Raw genomic sequence first — 20660 nt, forward strand, 5'->3', positions numbered from 1 at the left:
CTGAATCTTGCCAACAACCACGTGAGGGAGCTTGGAAACAGATCCTTCCCCAGTGGAGCTTTACAATGACTACAGCCTTGGCTGACACTTTGATTGCAGCCTGTGAGCGACCCTGAAATAGAAACTCAGCTAAGATGTGCCTACATTTCTATCCCACAGGAACTATGAGATAAATGCTGTTTTAAGCCACTACGGTTTTGAGGTAACTTGTGACGCAGCACTACATAACACAGACAGGAATGGAGCTTATATAGGATCTCAGCAACAGGGGCTTCTACCTACCAAGGTCAATCTAGCTATAGCACTGCTGAGTTCCCAGCCTACCAACAGCAGAGATTAATGCTGGGTCCCCACTATGAACTACTTCCTGGTGGCAGAACATTTACCCTGGACCCCTTCTGACATGTAGATGGCTTAGATTCACAGTGAAAATCCCAGTCCTACCAGGTTGATAATACCCGGGCCTGACCTGTTCTAGGGGTCTGTTTCCTGTGTGTATCAAGGACTCTGAGATATCTCACATGGAGCTTGGCACCCAGGAGGGGTTTCACAAGGGGCTGCTTCCTTTTGCTGGAATGTAAATGCCCTAGAGGCAAGGACCCCATCTCTCTGGCTCTTTCCTTCTCTCACCACAATTTCAGGTCTTCTTGGAAGCATGATTAATGTCTGCCCCATTAACCATGGATCTCAGAACCAGTTACCACCACCCCTATAGATTGGCAACTTGTACCAATGAACTTCCTGCCATGCAAAAAGAGGGTTCACGTGCAGTATGGGGCTCCAAATGCTGCTCCTGTCTGCCTTTTTCTGAGCTAATTGTGCAGGGCTCCTAGCCTGAAAATGGAGAGGACTCAAGCCTGTACCTCGCCTTACTTCCAGGAACTCCCAGCATGGGGAACAAAGGGTAGGAAGAAACCCATTAATCCTAGTGTTTCAGACACCATTTAAGGCACAGTGGAGGCACTAACGGCAGGTGGGGGGTGGGGGTCAGTTGAGCCCAAGGAAAGAGTTTGAAATAGTCCTTACTAAAAATAACGTCTTCCTATCCCTTTGTCACTTGGAGACTCGGGACACATACTGAAGTGTGAGGCAGTGTCTGGGACACAGAGCAAGGTGGTGAGAAGATACTAATGCCCTGGTTTCATTCTCCCATTCCCAACTCATCTGGGGATCCCGAGTCAGTTACCCCTCCCTTTCTAGGGGACTGTCTGGGAAAGAGGGACAGATATGGAACCAAAGAAAGTTCTCTGGTAGAGGTTAGATTTGACCTGGGTCTTTGAGGATGGCTACAGCCTCTCCTGCAGAATTCAAGGGATCGGGCAGGGTGGTGCTAAGGTAAGAAAGGGTGGTGGCCAACTGGTGAGGGATGGGTCCATACCCTGTAGACCCCCAACCTCAGGCCAAGAAGTTCTCTAGCCTGGTGTTGCTGCACCATCTCTTCCTTTCCTGTCTGGTCATTTCTTCCAGTGTTTGGCTGCTTGGGAGTGGTGGCTAATTGACAAGATTGGGCCCCTTTCTGTCCCTGTCCCAGGTCTTTCTCTTCTGTCATCACCCTCTTTTCTTCATGATCAATTTTAGACAGGTGTGGACAAATAAAAAGCCAGCTTTTTCCATGGACTGGGACCTGGGATCAAACTGGGCCCAGGACAGGGTAGTCCATTGGCCCTTGCCTTTCACTGTATAGTCCAGGACCCCAACCCAAATTGGATGAGACAAGCCTTCTCACCACTCAGAGCTGCCAGAAGATGATGGGCTTTCTCATTCATCACCAGGTTCCTATCAACTGGAAATCCTGGGTAGGGGAAGAAATGGAGCAAATGGAACCCTCTGAACATACAGAGAAAGGACAAAATAGAGTGACAATGTGCTGAATTCCTGGGTTAGGGGTCAGGACCTGGCCTTTAGCTTCTAATACCTCTGTGCAGCCACTTGAAAGGAAGGAAAGCCCTCAAGGAACCAGGAATGATGAGAAGCTGGCTGACTTAGCAGTTTTGATGCTCTTGATTCCTTCTCTATGTCCTTATGTCCTGAGCACAGAACACTCAGGACTACAAGGAATTATTCTTAGCCTTTGAAGGGTCAAGGATCCCTTTATGAATCTGAAGCAAGTTGGTTAGTCTGCTTGCCTGAAAAACACATGCCATGTAGACACCCACAAAAACATGTCAATCTCCAGGGGTGGTCCCTGATCTAGCCCAGCGCCCTCATCTTAAAAGACTTCTAGGCTCAGAAGGGAAAAAATCCATCCAACTACTGTAGGACCATTAATGGACTTGAAATGATTATGCTAAGTGAAAGAAGCCAGACACAAAGGATCACATATTGCATAATTTCATTTATATAAAATGTCAAGAATAAGCAAACGGGTGGATGGGAAGGACACCTAAGGAGTGTGGAGTTTCTTTTTGGGGTGATAAAAACATTCCAAACTTTTTTTTGCAGTGATGGTTGCACAACTCTGTGAATATACTAAAAGCCACTGAATTGTATACTTTAAGTGGGTGAACTGTATGGTATGTGAATTTTATCTCAATAAAGCAAATTAAAAAAAAAAAAACTCAGGAATTGCAAATAGTCAACCACACATTTGAGCTTTAGTCCCCATTGATCAGGGGCAGAAAGAACCAGTGGAGAAACATCAGGGATGAGTCCCTGAATATGGCATATAGGTTAGACAGGAAAGCATTCTAAAAAGAATGACATTATATATAATCTTGATCTTAAGGGCAATGAAGCATCACAGAGTTTTAAGCAGTAGTGACACAATCAGATCCATACTGTAGAAACAACTGACACAACGAATCACACATTTCAAACAGGTGAATTTTAGGCGTGAAGACTGTACCTCAATAAAGCCATGAAAAAAAAATTCCTCTGGGAACTAGAGGCTTAGACAAGGGCACAAAGCTGGCTGAGGCTATTGTGCTGGAGGTTAGGTGGGCAGGGCCAGAGCCCACCTATCTGACTGGAATGTCTTGCCCAAGGTTAAAGAGAAGCTGGTGGAACTAAGATTCTGAAACCTGGGCTCCCTGGCCTCAGTCCCAGCATCCCGCTAGCACTACAGCTGCTCCACTGACAGGTGAGGGAGGCACCACGCTCCCCTTCGAAGAGAAATGCACTTCAGAAACATGTTTCCAAAAAATGTTGCTAAGGGTTTTATTTCTAACAAGAGGAAAATTATAATAAAATAAAATTAAAATAGGCTTCGGTTGGAACCAAGTTTCTTGTTTTGCTTTTTTTTTTTTTTTTTTTTTTTCCTTTTGAACAAATTAATTACACACCAACAATCTTCTTTTATTACAACATGAACCCAGGAGGAGGAAAGGAGACAGGGAAGACGGGGTGGGAGGGTTGAGGTGGGTGTGAGGACAAGCACCAAAAGCTTTCTTCAGACCACAGGGAGCCCTGTTCAGCCCCCCAACCAAATTCCTTTAAAATAAACTGTGAGCACAGCTATGTGAAGCTTCCTCCTCCTGGGTGGAACAGTCAGGGGAAGGGAGAGGGAGAAAAGGAGAGGGAGGAAGGGAGTGGGGAGAGGCAAAAGAGTGAGAGGAGGAAGGGGAGGTTAGTGTAGCATGGCCTGGCCAGGGCCAGAACTGGGGAAGGGAGAGGAGATCCCCCAGTTTGCATAAGCACTGGCCTTGTCTCTGGAATGGTGCTGGCCCAGCCCCAGTTGCCCCCTTGCCCACCTGCCCATCTATCTGCCTCAGGTATCTGGGAATGCTGGTTAGAGGTTACCAGGGATGGGGGACTCCAGGGGCCGGCCCCCAGGAGCTGAGGTCTGAACAATACCTTGGAGTCAGAATATAAAAATCAAGGGACTCAGGGGTGCGTGAGGAGGGGGTTGGCCTTACCCCCCTCCCCGCCCACCTCCCAAGAAGCAGGCTTGATGGTCAGAAAGAGGATCCTTGAGGCCAAGGTGGGGGGTCTCTGTTGGGGTCTGTGCTAGGCTCAGCCACTGTCACAACTGTTGCTGAGGCGGCTGCTGTGGGCAGGGCATATGCAGCCGGGAAGTCAGAGTAGAGAAAGGGGCCGAGGGGCCTGAAGTGGCCCCTAGTGCCGGTTCCAAGCCATTCTGGTTCTCCTGGGTGCTGGGGCTGCCAGTGGCGGGGAGGGGTGCAGGGGGGGCCTCACCCCCAGTCTCCTCCTCCAGCTCCTCCTCCTCCTGGGCTTCCTCGGCCTCTGGCCCTGAGCTCCGTACCCTCTTTGGCTCTAGCTCCTCTCGGGCTGGGTCATCGCCCTCCCCACCCCGATCCACCTTCCGCCGCCGCCGCCTCTCCAGGGCCCGGCCCCGTGCCCGACTCCCATGGCGCTCTGCCTTCTCCAGCTGTGATCACAGACAGGCAGAAAAGATAGGTTGTGGGCCAGCAGTCAGGCCTGGGCTCCCTGCCTGCTTGGCCTGACCTCCTGGCCCTGACTGATTTCCCTCCTCACCTCTAGAAGTGTTTGGATCCGCTCCACGTCTGGAGGCTGCCCAGCCTGTAGCAGCTGCCAGATGCTGTGGTTCTCATCCAGAGTCACCTCAAGCAGGTCCCCCTCCATCATGAGCTCCTCCAGGGGGGCCCGGGTTGCCTCGGGCAGTTCCAACACGGGGCCAGTCAACTGTGGCAACAGCGAGGACAGCATCTCCAGATCTGGGAGGGGTTGGGGGGGAAAGGCCATGTTAGAGGCTGCCCTTGGTCTTTTCCACTACCATGACAGAACTAATTACATGGGTCACTCTGGTGACATCCAGTCAACAGTCTACCCACACCACCATACCTAGACCTACCTCTCTTACCTGAGCCCTCCTCTGGGGCCACCTTCTCAGGACTGGTCATACTATCTCCGTTCTCTAATAAGCCCTGGACCTGCCAAGGAGAGCAATAATGAGTAGGAGTAATTGAACTGAAGAACCAGACCCTATTATTCCATCCCCAACCCCAGACCTGGGACTTTGTACTTCCTAGAAGAGAAGGGCAGACACAAGCTGCCAGTAGGGAAGAGAATCTATGGATCCAGACAGACACAGAATGGGGCAGGGAGGCTGGGCCAAAAGAGTATGAAAACTGGAGAGCAGGGACAGATCTGAAATCTAAATAGGGGTGGGGGCCAGGAGACAGGAATTTGAGGACAAGAGCTGGGCCAAGCAGCTCACCTTAGGCATGTCCTTGCCACTGCCCTCTCTGAGAGAGTCAGAGGCAGGGGCCGAAGGATAGGAAGGGGGCTCCTCGGGCCTGGGTTCAGCCTGTAGCTGTTGGCGGAGCTCGGCCAGCCGTCCCAACAGAGCAGTCACATCCTCAGAGGCCAGAGCCTGTCTGGCACGGCCTTGCCAGCTGATGGCCCTCTCTGTGAGGCACTGTAGGGCCTCACCCTCAGGCAGCCGCACAGGAAGTCTCTGTAGGGCTACCAGCAGTGCCAGGATGGTCTCCAGGCGTGGGCGCCGTGAGCGCATGCACAGTGGGCACAGGAATTTGGTGTCCCACTCCCACCAGGCCAGCAGCGGGGATGAGGTGGGACTGGGCCTTGGGGAGCTGAGGAGGCGGGGTACCGACACACACCGCCCATGGAACCAGTCCTGACACAGGTCACACTGCAGAGCTCCCACCCCGGCTGGCACTTGCCCACACACGCAGATGGAGGTTGCAGAAGAGGCTGGGGTCGACGATGCCAGTGGACTGGGCTTGGCTGAGTTGGTGCGACGCAGCTGCAGGATACCCTCCTTCTCCTTCTGTTCCCCCTCCTTGAAGGCCACGATCTGCCGTGCCCAGGACAGGGGGAAGAGTAGGTCAGCAGTCTGTCCCCTCCCTTCTCTGGCCCCCTCAACACCCCACTCCCAAACCAGGAGAAGTAAAGCTCAGGGAGCAAGCGGTCTGCCCATGGTCACCCGGCTCAGACAACTCTATCATCGCCAGGCTCTTCACCCATCTGTGTCTAAGCTCCTTACCACAGAGCCTGGGTCCCTGAGGTCCTGCGCAGACAGCCCCAGCAGCTCTGTGTCAGATTTGTACAACCCCAGCTCCTTCTCCATCCACCGGCTGCGCTTGGTGCTGTCTGAGCCGGCGTCTGCACACGGGCAGAGCACCTGAGGCAGGCAGACAGAGGGGGAATGACCGGACTTCCCTACCTCCCATCCCCTCTTCTCTCCTCCCCTTTCTGGTGCCCTTCAAAAGACCCATTTTCTCATATGAGCCATCTCACAACAGCCAGGTCAGGCAAGGAGAGGCTGTGGGTGAAGATGCCAGGACTCACCTCCAGCAGTGTGTAGCAAGAGTTCTTCTTGAGGAAGGTCTTGGAGGCTTTCTCCCTCCAGGAGTGCGCTGTCAGTACCTGCAGCTCCAGCTGTCTCAGTTCCTCTAGCCCCACAGGGAGATCCCGGCCCACAGCCACCAGGCCCTCCAAGTCATCCAAGCAGGGGTAGTGGTCACCATTCTGGGGACAAAGGTGAGAGAAAGTTGAGTTTAAACTGTCAATATCTACTGATGCTTACTGTGCCTAGTCCTGAGCTGAGAAGATGGACTGGACTCAGTCTTGAGGCAGAAAATAGGCATTGTCCTGGCTCTCTCCCACAACGCCTGCATCCGCTGACTAGCTCATCCCGTCTCCAGGACCACTAGCCTAGCTGTTAGGCTGTGTTTTTGACTCTTCAACCCTCCTCCAGGTATCTACTCTGTTCCACTCCCACCTGGCTCCCTGCCCTACCATCCTCATTATAACCAGCACCCAAACTTTCTTCAGGCCAGCCTCACAACCCTTCCTCTCACTGTTCACCAAGCACATTTTGCCTCCTCACAGTGTACCATGCCTGCTTCCTCTCTTTAGCCCACCCAAGCCAGTGTTTGCCAACTCTTCCCAGCTGGACAGAAAGCCTTGGGTGGGTTGGGAAGGGGTCCTCACTTGGATCTCATCCACATCGGCAATCCAAGCCCGGGCCTTAGCAAGAGCCTCCTTGAGAGCCTGGATGTTGGGCAGGTGAACTGGGATGTTTTCTGCTTCACGGATTATGGCCTCGAGTGTAGCTGGTGGATGTTTCTGCCTAAAGGTAGGAAAAAAAGAGGACTCTGCCTGGTATAGCTGACTGGAAGCCCAGTCTGATCACCAGATATATCTGCACAGGCCCCTGGGGCACTTATTCCTGCTACTACTTGGGCTTAATTGCTTGTGTCCTGACTATGGATGGCTGCCAGTCCCCATTTCCTCCAGACTGCATGCACCAATGCATCTCCTTCTGCCACAACTCTTGCACCTCTGCCTGTCCGCCAGTCTCAGCCTGCTGGCAGTGCCTACGCTTACAGTTGGTGTGTAACCTATGGCTGCAGTCTATCAGACTGCCCCATGTGTGTTGTCTTTCTAACATATGCCTGACTGCCTGTTATTTGTGCTTCTGTGTATATACATATGAGCCTATGGGGCTACTCTCTACGTTATCTCTGCTTCTCCAACAGTCTGTTTTATCTATGCCTCTCTGTGTATATGGAGTTTTTAAAAAAGGACAAGTCAGGAAACACAAGTGGGGTGGAGAGTACACAGGAGTAAAACATCCAAGGCGACCTATAGCAACCATCTTCAGGTTTTCCATGAAACTTTGAAGGATAAAGTAGGGCATGGAGGGGAAGAGCTGGGCCTACCTGGCCTCCAGGCAGAGGTGGGCTTTCTCCTCCCAGCGTTCGGCAATGGTCAGCAACTCCTGCAGCTCAGCCTGGGCCTTATCCACAGCAGGGCTAGGGGCTACATTGGCCCCAGCAACCAACAGTCCTCTCATGACAGCCAGGGTGCCCCTTCGGGCAGACGGGGCCAACGTGCGTTTTACCTCATCCAGCCATCGCGCCTGTTCCACTTGCCGCTGGAGTTGCTGGGCCTCAGGCACCTCCACTCCTAGCTGCCGCCCCCTCTCCAACAGGGACTGCAGTAGCCCTGGACTAGAGGGCTGTGAGGCCAGGGCCTCACGGGCCTCAACCTGGTAGGCCTCCACCTGTTCCAGAATACCCTACCAGGATATGGAATGAAGAACAAACTCCTGAGCTGGGCTCCCTTAGAGGGTCTACCAGTACATACCCTTGTCCCACAACCTTCTTCCCCTCTAATCTTTTGGGAAAAGGGAAACTAAATGGGTTGGGCTCTCCTCCTCCAAGCTCTAAGACAGTGATTCCTAAGTATTTGTTAAGATGTCCTGGGGAATTTGTTAAAATGAACATTCCTAGGCCCTACTACTAAAGATTTTTATTTTTATTTTTTTTAATGATACAGGGGATTGAACCCAGGAGTGCTCTACCACTGAGCTACATACCTGATTTTTTTTTTTTTAACTTTTTATCTTGAGACAGGGTTTCACTAAGTTGCCAAGGACAGCCTCAAACTTGTGATCCTCCTGCCTTAGCTTTCCTTAGTCATTGGGATTACAGGTGTGTACCACCATACCCAGTCACCATTAGAAATTCTTAATAGAGATTGGTCAAGAATCTGCTTCATTTCTCTCTGCAGAGGACTTTGCCCTAAGAAATGCTACGCTACACTCAGTCCCCATACAAACCATCATGCTCACACTGGTGTCTGCTCTTCTCTATCCTGCTTATTCTTTACCTTTGTGAACTTTGTTCAGTTTTCCAGGCCCAACAAGCACTCTTGTTACCTCCTTCTCCTCTAACTCCTCCAGACAACCTTCTCTTAACTCTGTAGCCTATACTCAAACCCCTGTCAACTGCCCCTCAAATCCCCCATCTAACAGTTACTAGACCTTTGCCTCATGCCAATTTTCTCACGCATGCAACCTGCATTACCCAAATACCTTAAACTTGCTAAGGGAGCCCAAAGTGACCAGCTGCTCAGGTTTCCCAGTCCCTCTGATCCCTCAGCAGCACTCCAAGCCCGCCCCTCCTCACCTTGACATCCCCAATCTGGTGCATGGCACAAGGCAGGTTGTTCATCTGGTCCAGAAAGGCCTGGAGCTCAGCCAGGGTCATCTGTAGACCAGCCACCCTGTGGGGGCTATGGAGTTTCACATGTGGCATTTCAGGTCCAAAATCAGTCCCTTCCCTCCATCTCTGTGCTAAGACCCCATTCCTTTCCTCACCATAGCTATCCACCTTGATCTGATACCTCAGGAATTCCCCAACTGCCCAGATTACAGGGAGGGTTTTAAAGTATAAGTGCATTCACAGGATAAGGGAAATTAGGAGAAGCAAGGCCTCTGAGCTACACCCCCAATCCCTATGAACCCAAAGATATGTGGCTATGCTCAGGTTTATGTGTTTATATCCTGTTCTCACCCAACTCTCCCATAACTCCTCCCTGCCCACAAAATTCCTCTGTCTCTCAAATCTCCTATAGGTACTGATAAAATAGATACAAGTTGCCTGGTCTCCTTGCCCTCCCAGGCCACCTCACACTCTCAGGTACTTAACTTTCTGCTAATGCACCCAGTGGTATTGAGAGTCCACCCCCTGTAGCACTTCTCCTAGGCACTGGATCTTCAGTAGTCTCCCTATGCCCTAGCACCTCATGTTGCCATACCCAGCTTCCTGGCCGCTGACCAGTCCCAGAGCCTGGGACACACAAGCTTCTGCCTCACTCAGGCAGTTCTTCAGTCGCTGTAGCAGCTCACTATTAGGAAACCTCCGCTCACGGGCCTCAGACTCTAGTGCTCTCAGCTCTTCAAGGCCTAGAGGAAGAATGAGAGCAGCAAGGAGTAGGCAGTATTGAGTAAAGGCAGAGGAAGGGGGTCAGGGGTACAGAAGAAAAGGGAATAGAACTTGCCTGTGGAATCCCTCCGACCCCCCCATCACTCACTGCGCTTCCGCCCATCCTCCACCTCCAGGGCCACTCGCACTTTGTTGGCCCAGGTGTCAAAGGACTCGGCCCGAACCTTCAGCTTATGCAGCATGGCAGGGAGCTCATCCAAGGTATATCGATACCTGGAGGAAGAAGACAAGGAAGAGCATGTCTGGCCCAGCTCTGCGCCCTCCTTCTCGATCCACTTCCTCCAAGTAGGTTCCATGCTCACCGCAGATACTGCCGGCTACTGGAGCACTTGCAGAGGTCATTGATGTGGGAAAGGCAGACAAGGCCATCTGGGCAGTCATAGCAGGCCAGGGCAGAAAGGAAGCATGTGGTCTTACACTTGATGCATTGGCGCTCATCATCTGGGAGCAACTCAAAAGCCTCTCGTTCAGCCTCTGTGATACCCTGGGAACATCCAACCCACGTGTTATACAGAAGCAGACAGGGAAGAAGAAACCCCCAACTCAGCTAACGCTGAACCCCAATTTAGGCTCAAATCTATGCTGACGGTCATGGAGGTCGAGAGGCTAAACTTCACACAGCACACCTGCCCTTTCTCTAGTCCACACTCTTAAGGCAGAGGGAATCAGATGGATCAGAGCAAAATCAGTATGGGCTCAGGCAGAGAGAATTTAATAGAGGAAGAAAATCAGATAAGATTCAGCTCAATACAAAAGGCCTTTTGGGTGACAGAACACAAGGACAGCAGTGGACCAAGGCACCAGAAAGGTAGCAATGTAGGATGTATACAGGGGAACAATGCTGGCTTCTAGTTACTTAGCTCCCACTATGTTCCAGTCACTTGTGCTGGCTGCTTATCAGGCAGAAGATACTGGCTGCACCTATATAGATTATAGAAATTCAACTGCATGCCCTTGTGTTCATGTTTTAAAGATACATGTTTTTCCAACATGATTTCCAAACCTAAGCCAATGACTTCATCTGCTGCTTAGATGAAGACAAATCAGTCCATTCCAGAAATGAAGGAAAAAGCCAACTATGCTGGAATAAATGAAAGACAAAATAATGCCTTACATTATGGGTAATTTTAGGGATTTTTAAAGAGAAATACTGATGCTAACAGTTTTGCTTATATAACAACTTCAACAACTAACCTCTGCATAAGCTATGAGCCCACTGCAAATTATAGATCCCACTATGCAACTTATTTTAGCTGTGTAATCATGAGTAAATTATTTAATCCTCTGTGGGTCTCAGTTTTCTTATCTTGTAAGAAAGATAACGGGCTGGGGTTGTGGCTCAATGGTAGAGTACTTGCCTAGCACCTGTGAGGCCCTGGGTTCAATCCTCAGCACCACATAAAAATCAAAATAAAAAGTATTGTGTCTACCTACAGCCGGGGGGAAAAAAGAGAGAGAGAGAGAGAAAGAGAGAGAGAGAGAGAGAGAGAGAGAGAGAGAGAGAGAGAGAGAGAGAGAGAGAGAGACAGAGAGAGACAGAGAGAGATATAACAGTACCATGTTCTTTGGACTGTTATGGGGATTAACAAAGCAACTTAGACAAGTCCAATTCTAAGTGCTCCACAAGTATTTGTTATTACTAGCTCTAATTTTTAGGTAAGAATACATATCTCACAGGCATATCTCATTTTACTAAGGAGGAAATTAAGTCTCAGAGAGTCAGTAACTTGCCAAGTGAGGATTTGACTGCAGTCAATTTTGACTCCAAGCCAATGTTCTAAAGATGAAGCCCCTAGGTTTTCTTTGGATTATGAACTCTTAAGAATTGGAAGCAGCCAGGCGTGGTGGCACGGTTGTAAGCCCAGTGACTCAGGAGGCTGAAGCAGGAGGGTTACAAGTTCAAGGCCAGCCTCAGCAACTTAGTGAGACCCTGTCTCACAATAAAAAATAAAAAGAGTTGGGAATATAGCTCAGTGGTTAAGCACCCCTGGGTTTAATCCACAGTACCAAAACTAAACAAAACAGAACTGGATGCAAATTGAGTTCTCTCCTCCAGGGAAGTAGTCAAACACATACATCATTCTTAAGTGTTCCAAGACTAGGGTGTCCAAAACTCCTCTCTAAGGTGAGGGCCAAAGTGTAGAGAATTCTGAAATGTCAGGACAGGAAAGTCTATTCTCCCCATGTTTCTTTGGCTTTTTCCCATAGTACAGCATAGCCACAGGGCCATCATTTAAGAACAGGACCACAGAGAGAGAAAATGATGCCTGGAAACCCCCAGGGACTCACCAACTAATACTATGACTGAGAGGTTCCAGACTTTCAACTCTACTATAGCTGAAACTCTCCCTACCTCCCATGTTCACAGAAAAGTTATATGAACTTTAAATAAGAAAGTAACATCCCAAACAGGCAGTAAGGGATCTCTCAGGACCTGCATTCCTTTGTATTCTTTTTTTCTTTGGTAGTGCTGGGGCCTTATGCATGCTAAGCATACACTCTACTACAGTGCTACACCCCTCAACCCTCATCTGTAATATTATGGAGGAGCCTCACTAAGTCAATTCCTAAAGAGACAGGTGTGGAGCTTGAAGGCAGCAGCTGAATCTATCTGGGTGGACTTTATATCTCTGCAACAGCTTCTACTCAGTCATACACACAACTGATGCATGTTTATAAGAAATGTATTAAAGTAGAAACACTTTCTACTTGGTACCACTATTGCCCTAGTTAGAATTACTGAACCACCTATGTATAAGAAAATAGCACTTCCAAAGAAATGTTCCATATTTCAATCATTTTCTTCATATGTTAACATGACCAAATAGCAGTTGCTCCATTACAAGGGCACTAATAGAAGTTTTGACATAGATCACCTCACTTGAGTTTTACAACTACCTTGCAGGTTAGGTATTTACTGCCATTTTACAGAGTAGGAAAGTGAGACTATGAGAGTTTAAATAACTTGATAAGGTCACTCAGATAATCAGCAGTGAGGATTTCCTATGCCTGCCTGTCCCACTGGGTTATTTGGATGATGAAGAAGAACTGTTATACAATCACCTGCTATGGGTCAGTTACTGAACATTATCTCTGATCCATTGGACTATCCAAAAATATGAGCATTATTATGATTCCCATTTTTCAGATGGAAAAACTCTCAGTGAAGTCAACTGACTTTTCTAAGGTTGCCAGTAAAGAGCAGAGCAGAGAATGGAGTGAATTTTTCAATTCAGATGCATCTAATTCTTTTCACTACACTCCAAGAGTAATGGTTACATCTCCTTGGTGCAGTCCATCTTCCACAACCTCCTAGGCTAGGGTGTCTGATGCTGGGGACTCTCCCACCACTCACCTTCTCTAATAGAGCCTTCCGTAGACGCCGTTCCTCTTGCACCATGATGAACATCTCCTTATGCACAGCTGCCGCCAGATTTAGGTCCAGCTTCTCAGGGCAGGCAGCCATCTTGCAGATGAGCTCCTCATGGGAGAAGACACAATACCTTCGAAGCCGGCGGTAGTGCTCAATGCACTGGCGCCCAGCTGGCAGCTGCGGACAGGTTCAAGGTTGAGTGTGGCCAAGTCTGAAGGCAGTGGTGCCTAGCTTCCTCACAACCTTCCTGCTTCTCATGGCTAGCCCACCACACTCCAGACTCACCCAGTCGGCAGTGCAAAAGTTGACAGCCTCAGCAAAGTTGTAGCCTTGGTTGAAGCCACTATGGTAAGCTCTGGGAAAGGTGATGACAAATTCTCCTGCACACTGGTTTGTGCGGACAACCTAAAAAACAAGAAAGGCGAAGGCTATTGAGATGGAAGTTTTCCCGTCTGCAGAAACCTAAGTACAGGGTTCTTAAGAAGACAAAGGAAAGCCTCAGTGTACAGAATCTGACAATAGAATCCTAGGCCCTTCAACTCTGAAGGGAGAACCAATAGTCTCTGCTCTTCAAGGTTCTGGTCTGTGTTGACAGATGACATGAAAATTTGAGTCACAAGTAGAAACATACCTATCAAATTATTTCAACTCCCTAGTAATTTTTGTAAAAATTATAAGTATCACTTTTCATTAAGCTGGCCACTTTTTATACTAATGTTTACTTTTATCAGCCATAGACATAGTTTTAAGAGTCAAATGGTTCTGCATGATTTGTTATAAAATCAGCAGGTCCTGCCATCTTCCCCTTCCCAGAGCCAATCATTTTCACCTCTTCTGATTACTTTGGCAATGACCTTTAACAACCCTAAATAACATGCTTCTGGACTTTGCAAAACAAAAACAAAAAACAGCCTCCTTTTTCTCAATTTGCTTAACTTTCTGTGTATCTATTACTAATTTAACCCCCAACTTTCTGACAAGTGTCTGAATCACCTTTCCTATTAATTTTCACCTTTCTATAACACTCTCATGAATCCTTCTGATGATGAGCCAGTCTAGACCAGCTACCCTCCCTGGATCCTAATGCCTCTATGACAGACCTCTTGTTTCCTATATCCTCCTTCTTGGTTTATTCCTTTGCTATATTTGAACATCTCTTCTAAAAACTTCCTGAGAAATGAAGGGAAGAAACTTTTTTTTGATGGTAGTGGGGTCTATTTTTACTCTCACACTTGACTATATACAGAATTCTTTTTTTTGTTTTTGTTTTTTGTATTGGGGATTAAACCAAGAGACACTTTACCACTGAGCCATATCCAAGCCCTTTTTATTTATTTTGAGACAGGGTCTCATTAAGTTGCTTAAGGTCTTGGTAAATTGCTGAGGCTGGTCTTGAACTTCTGATCCTCCTGCCTCAGCCTCCTGAGTCAGGATAAAGAGCATGCACCACCACACCCAGCTGTATATGGAATTCTAAGATGAAAATCTCTCTGAAGGCTTGCTCTAGTCTTCTAGATTCCAATATTGCTGTTGAAAAGTCTAAAGCCATTCTTATTTCTTTTTGAGGGGAGAGGGTACCAGGAATTGAATTCAGGGGCACTCAATCACTGAGCCACATCCCCAGCCCTATTTTGTATTATATTTAGAGATAGGGTCTCACTAAGTTGCTTAGCACCTTGCTTTTGCTGAGGCTGGCTTTAAACTCGTGATCCTCCTGCCTCAGCCTCCTGAGCTCCTGGAATTACATGTGTGTGCCACTGTGCCCAGCAGTCATTCTTATTTCTAATGCTTTGAATTAAATCTGCTTCTCTCTCAAGAAGTTTACAGGATTATTCTTTTTCCAGTATTTGTGATGAAAATCCATAAGACATATCTTAGTGTAGATCTGTGTATTGGATAGGCTCTCTGACTCTGAAAACTCAATCCTTCAGTTCAAGGAAATTTTCTTATGACTTCATTAATAGTTCTACTCTCTCAGTTTTCATCTATTTTTTTTTTTCTTTTCCTAATTCCTATTATTTGAATTTGAACTTCCTGGATAAATTCTTCAAATTCTCTAATTTTCTCTGTATTTTCCATTTTTATCTTTTCATTCTATTTTCTGGGAAATCACAACTAGTTTTTTTTGTTTGTCTTTTAAAATTTACACTTCTGCTATCATAATTTTAAGCTCCAAGAGCTCAGTGTTTTCAGTATGCTCTTTTAAATTAGTTCTTAGTATGTTTTTTTTTTTAAATAGTATTCTGCTCCTTCAGGTTTGCAGCAGAGTACTCTCACTTTATCTTCAGGGAATACATTCTAAGACTCCTAGTAGAGGTCTGAAACCTGGGATAGTACCAAATCCCATATTTAATGTTTTTTTCCTACACATACGTACACAAACTTGATACCTTTCCTTTCTTAATTAAACACTTATCACACACTGTGGCCATATCTTTTGCAGTTTGAGGTGTGACATTATGATTAGCACAAATCTTTTTTTCCTTCAGAGACAGACTTACTGTAGATCTTAGCAATCTCAGCACGATTTAAGTTGAGAACTTTCACATTTCATTTAAAGGGAACACTTAACAGCTTCTCTTTGGCATATATGAATTGCTAGCATCACTACTCTTGCACTCTTACCAAGCACTACATACCTCAGCAGTCAATATGATAATCAAGACAGCTAAGTGACTAACAGGTAGCATACACAACACAGATATACTGGACAAAGGGATGATTCATGCTCCAGGTGGGATAGAGCAGAGCTGGCACAAGATTTCAACATGCTACTCAGAATGGTACATAATTTGAAACTTATGAACTGTTTATTTCTGGAAATTTCCATTTAAAAATTTTCAACTGCAGTTAACCATAGATAAATGATTAAACCATGGAAAGCAAAACTATGAATAAAGGAGCACTACTGTGCATGCTTATCCCTGAAGATAGTAATTAAGTTTCTTTTGCTTTTGAAGTTACTGCTGTTTGGCATGGTGGCACACACCTTTAATCCCAGGGTATCAGGAAGCTGAGGCAGGAGGATTGAAAATTCAAGGTCAGTCTCAACAAACTTAGACTCTGACTCAACATAAAAAAAATAAATAAAAAGAACTGGGAATGTAGCTCTGTGGTAAAATACACCTGGGTTCAATCCCCAGTACCAAACCCCCACCCCAAAAGTCTGAAGTTTATTTCTCCTTACCTAGCCTCTGTTTCTCTAAATAGTTTTCTTCCTGTTTGTCTGGTTCTATTTCATTTGCTAGGATTTCTTTAGTTGTCTGTTAATTTGTGGCTGCCTATTTATATTTAAGAGGAAGAGATGATGCTGGGTGTGGTGGTGCATGCATATAATCTCAGCAACTCGGGAGGCTGAAGCAGGAGGATTGCAATTCGAGGCCAGCCTCAGCAACGTAGCAAGACCTGCTCTCGAAATAAAAAACAAAAAGGACTGGGGATGTGGCTCAGTGGTTAAGCGTCACTAGGTTAAATCCCTGGTACCAAAGAAAAGGAGAGAGATATTAAAAAGTTTGAATGGAAGTTCTGAGTACATAGGTGAAGTCTGACGACTCTGAGTTTCAATGCAGGGTGATCCAGCTGAGCCATTCTGTTTGGAAAACTCTAGTTCTTTCCTCAGGACAGTTAAATTCCCCAGAGAAAATCCTCACATTTTTTGCCTGTAGGAAAAAGGCCTGCCCTCATGTTCTACTGGTTAAGCAAAGGAAAATGCCTGAGAATCTCAGTATCCAGTATACCCAAATGGTAAAATCCTATTTCACAGTTAACCCCACCTTCAACTGCACCTAGGGTACCTCAATCCAGGGGCCTGCTATTTTAACCTCTTCAGAAATAAATCCTTCGTCTTACTAGAGTAAGGGTAGTTCACATTTCTAGCTACCCAGCATGGGGAAGGGATCTCCCAGCTTCTTTTTTTAAAAATTTTTTACAGTACTGGAGATTGAACCTAGGGGCACTCTAACACTGAGCCACTATCCCCAGTCCTTTTTATTTTATACTGAGACAGAATCTCTCTAACTTACCTAGGCTGACCTTGAACCTGTGATCCTCCTACCTCAGTCTCTCTAGTAGCTGGCACCATAGGCATATGCTACTGCACCGGGCTCACAGCTTCTTATGTAGATTTGAACCAGTCCTTATTTTCACCCCATCTTTGCCTCTAGAACATCTGGTGCCACTGACTACAAACCTTTAGGGGCCTTCTGAGGTAAAAATCAGGCTGGTTCTCAGATGTTCTCAGTTCTGGCTTAAGATTCAGTTTCCTTGTCTGTTTTGTAGTTTCAGGAATTTTATTTACCATTGTCTCCTCTGTTTTCATAATCTCTGCAATCTTTTATCCTAAAAAAAATCCCTTTGTGTCATTTTACTGAGGTTTAACTAAGGAATGGAAATAGCTATGTGTATGTTTGTCTGTTTTTACAGTAAGTCATACAAAACTTTTAAGATGAACATTTAATGCTGGCAAAGACATAGTGAAATAGGTATAGTGATGCTAAGAAAATAAATTCTATTCTCCAAAAAATAATTTGTGTTTGTGTGCACATACTGGGAATTGAACCCAGAGCCTCTGAGCTACACCTACAGCATGCAAAATTGCCAATTTTTATCAAGAACCTGTTTATAACCTTCAACAATTCCTCTGATAGGATTCTACAATTAATTCAGGATGAACTAATCTTAAGAAAATTAAATGTTCCCATTCCTGAACATTATCTCCACATTCATTTGGGTCATATATCAGCTCCTACTTCCAGTATGTCTTCTTCTTCCCTGCTTAGAGGCAACATCTGCCTCAAAGCATTTCTTGCTATATTACTGTACTAGCCTCCATCACCAAATACCTGAACTAGCTTCCAAAAATGCAAATATGACCATGGCATCTCTCTGTTGAGCCCCTCACTTAAATCCCCAGGCCCACATGATAAAGCCATAGCTCTGACAGGCAAATTCATGCTTTTCTTTCAAGAATCACTGTTTCTACAAACCCTTTCCTGAAACCCCAGTCCTAAATGACCCAGTTTGTGGTTCTTTTATAGCAGCCCTCTCACTTTATTCCATATGTTTACTGCTCTGTCCTGCACTCAGCTGTGCATACGCAAAGGCAGAGATTGGTTTATTGACCTTCAGGGTGTTGACAAGAGGCCCTGCACACAGAAAGTGCTTTAGCAATATTTGCTGAACGATCTAGTCCCAGACTCAATTTTATAGATGTGAAAACTAAGTCCCAGAAAAGTGTTGGGTAGGAGAGCCAAGAGTAGAACCTAATGCTCCTGACTCTTCATCTCAGCATGCACCTTCATTTTGGCAAAGTCACTTTACTGTTTCCTGTGTGGTGGTTTTAAAAAGCTCTTCTCACATTCTGCAGCTACTGAAATGACAAATGTGAATAGCCAAAAAAGTAAAAACAAGCCAATGTTCATTAGATGGTGAAGGGAATTACTGGGCCAGAAAGGAAATGAATTCCTGACACACAGTGTGACATGGATGAACCTTGAAAACCTACTAGGTGAGAGAAGCCCTTCACAAAAAGACCACATATTATTCTATTTACACGAAATGACCAGAAAAAGCAAATCTAGAGACAGAAAACAGATGGAATGGTTGCCTGGTTCTAGCGGCTAGAATGGAGAGTGACAAATGTTAATAAGGGATCTTTCAGGGGTAACAGAAATGTTCTAAAACTGGATTTTGATGATGGTAGCACAACTGAATTGTGTACTTAAAATGGGTAAATTGGGGCTGGGGAGACAGCTCAGCTGGTAGAGTGCTCGCCTTGCAAGCACAAGGCCCTGAGTTCGATCCTCAGTACCGCAAAAAAAAAAAAAAAAAAAAAAAAAGGGTAAATTGTATGTTACGTAAACCATACTGCAATAAAGTTGCTTTTTAAAAAATCACAATTATAAAATCATTCTAGACCAGCACTGTCCAAGAGAAATATGCTAGGCAGATATATGCACTTTTGAATTCTTTAGTAGCCACATTAAGAAAGTAAAAAGAAAACAGGTAAAATTAATTTCAATAATTTTATTTAATAAAGTCACAATATTATCATTTCAATGTGTAACTGGTATACAAAAGTATTAGTGAGATACTTCACAATCTTTGTTTCATACTAAGTCTTGAAATCCAACATAAATTATATACTTTCAGCACATTTCAGTTGGAACTAGCCACATTTCAAATGCTCAATGGCCACATGTGACTAGTGGCTACCAAATTGGACAGTGTAGTTCTAGACCATCATACTCATAAAAGATTATAAAATTTATACACTAATTATTACTATCAAAATTTACATAGAAAACAACATATGGAAACATAACAAAATTGTTTATTAGGATGGAGTATGGATGACCTCTTTATTTTCCACTTTTTAGAAAGGAGGTATGTTTCTTTTTTTAATGAAAATAATACTTACACTGTATATCTATAAAAAGAAATGGCCTTCTCCTTCCAAAGAGGAAGGCAGGGGGAGCAGATAGCTAAAGATAGCTTTGCACAGAGCTCCAGCTGGCTACACTGCAGCCTGCCAATATGAGAACATGAAAATCACAGATGCCCTGGACTAGGGGGATACTGCCAAGTCCAAAGGGCCTGGAAATGCTGGGAACTACCTAAGATGGGTGGGGCAGAGAGAGGGCATAGTAGTAAAGCAGGAGCTGGCCAAAGAAGCTGGTTAGTCATTAGCAGGAGAAATGCTGTGGAGGTAGAAGCAAAGAGCGCATGTTTAAAAGTCTGGGACAGTCTTTTTTAGCTGCCCAAATCCTTAAGAATCTTCTTCTACTCTTAGTTTTCCTTGGCATTATAGACAAGGACTAATGCTGGGCTATGAATGAGGAAGAGGGAAGTCTGAGAAAAGGTCAGCCCAAAGTCTACTTGTAAAGCAGGAGAACTTAAAGGGTCTTTGATGATTTTTTTATTTTTTTTGGTGGGGGGTGGGGGGGTGCTGGGAATCAAACCCAGGATCTTACACACTCTGAGCACACACTGTACCATGGAGCCAATCTGCAACCCTCCTTGATCATCTTGACTCCAGTAATCCTTAACTGCAGTAAAGCACAGAGGGAAAAGGAGAGTCCCTTCCAAGTAGAGAAAGGTTGCCAGAGCTGTTGTAAGATGCTGCATCTTACATCTTCAATATTCCAATTCATGGTTAAGTATCATTAAAATGTAAAAAATTTTATTCACAGTATATACAGAATAACAACACAAAATGAAGGTAAAAAGAAATTCAGGGAGAACCACAGACCAAGTCCAAAGCCCTACTGTAAAATGTCCAGGATATCTCAAAAAGACTAAATATTTATCAACTACCTAACATGTCCTGCGTATAAGATTAAGTGGCAGTAGGGCCAAGGCCAGAGGGAGTGGAAGGGAATAGGGAGTAGTACCAGCACAGAGTAAAAACTAAAGCAGAGATGGAAGATGTACTAATTCCTTTTGATCAGGTTGTTTTAAGATCCACACCAGAAAACAGGCTGATGCTAATCAATGCCAAAAATTCCCAGAAATATAAAGTCCCTCACAGATAAGCCAGATAGTATACCCAGCAATACGTCTTACAGGGTAAGAAAGAAATAGAGAAAGTAGACAGGCCAGGACTCTGGGTT

At 45.8% G+C, this 20660-nt stretch overlaps 1 protein-coding gene across 9 annotated transcripts in view; it reads right to left on the reverse strand.

The window, feature by feature from the left end:
• Positions 1 to 3257: 3257 nt before the first annotated feature.
• Kdm5c (lysine demethylase 5C) overlaps positions 3258 to 20660 on the reverse strand; it is a 34398-nt gene continuing 16995 nt past the window's right edge. For 4 of the 9 annotated variants that reach the window (XM_047535104.1, XM_047535107.1, XM_047535103.1 and 1 more), the window contains exons 13-26: positions 13336 to 13455; positions 13033 to 13227; positions 9980 to 10161; positions 9766 to 9890; positions 9490 to 9637; positions 8859 to 8964; positions 7608 to 7966; positions 6877 to 7015; positions 6232 to 6411; positions 5927 to 6064; positions 5138 to 5737; positions 4772 to 4850; positions 4435 to 4634; positions 3258 to 4327 (exon numbers count right to left, since the gene is read on the reverse strand). In XM_047535104.1, coding sequence (XP_047391060.1) covers positions 3962 to 4327; positions 4435 to 4634; positions 4772 to 4850; positions 5138 to 5737; positions 5927 to 6064; positions 6232 to 6411; positions 6877 to 7015; positions 7608 to 7966; positions 8859 to 8964; positions 9490 to 9637; positions 9766 to 9890; positions 9980 to 10161; positions 13033 to 13227; positions 13336 to 13455 — 2937 coding nt within the window. In that variant the 3' untranslated portion in view covers positions 3258 to 3961. The remainder of the gene's footprint in view (positions 4328 to 4434; positions 4635 to 4771; positions 4851 to 5137; positions 5738 to 5926; positions 6065 to 6231; positions 6412 to 6876; positions 7016 to 7607; positions 7967 to 8858; positions 8965 to 9489; positions 9638 to 9765; positions 9891 to 9979; positions 10162 to 13032; positions 13228 to 13335; positions 13456 to 20660) is intronic. The other 5 variants (XM_047535105.1, XM_047535109.1, XM_047535108.1 and 2 more) reach the window with 3 other exon arrangements.

This window comes from Sciurus carolinensis, chromosome X (assembly GCF_902686445.1).
Source record: "Sciurus carolinensis chromosome X, mSciCar1.2, whole genome shotgun sequence".
NCBI lineage: Eukaryota > Metazoa > Chordata > Mammalia > Rodentia > Sciuridae > Sciurus > Sciurus carolinensis.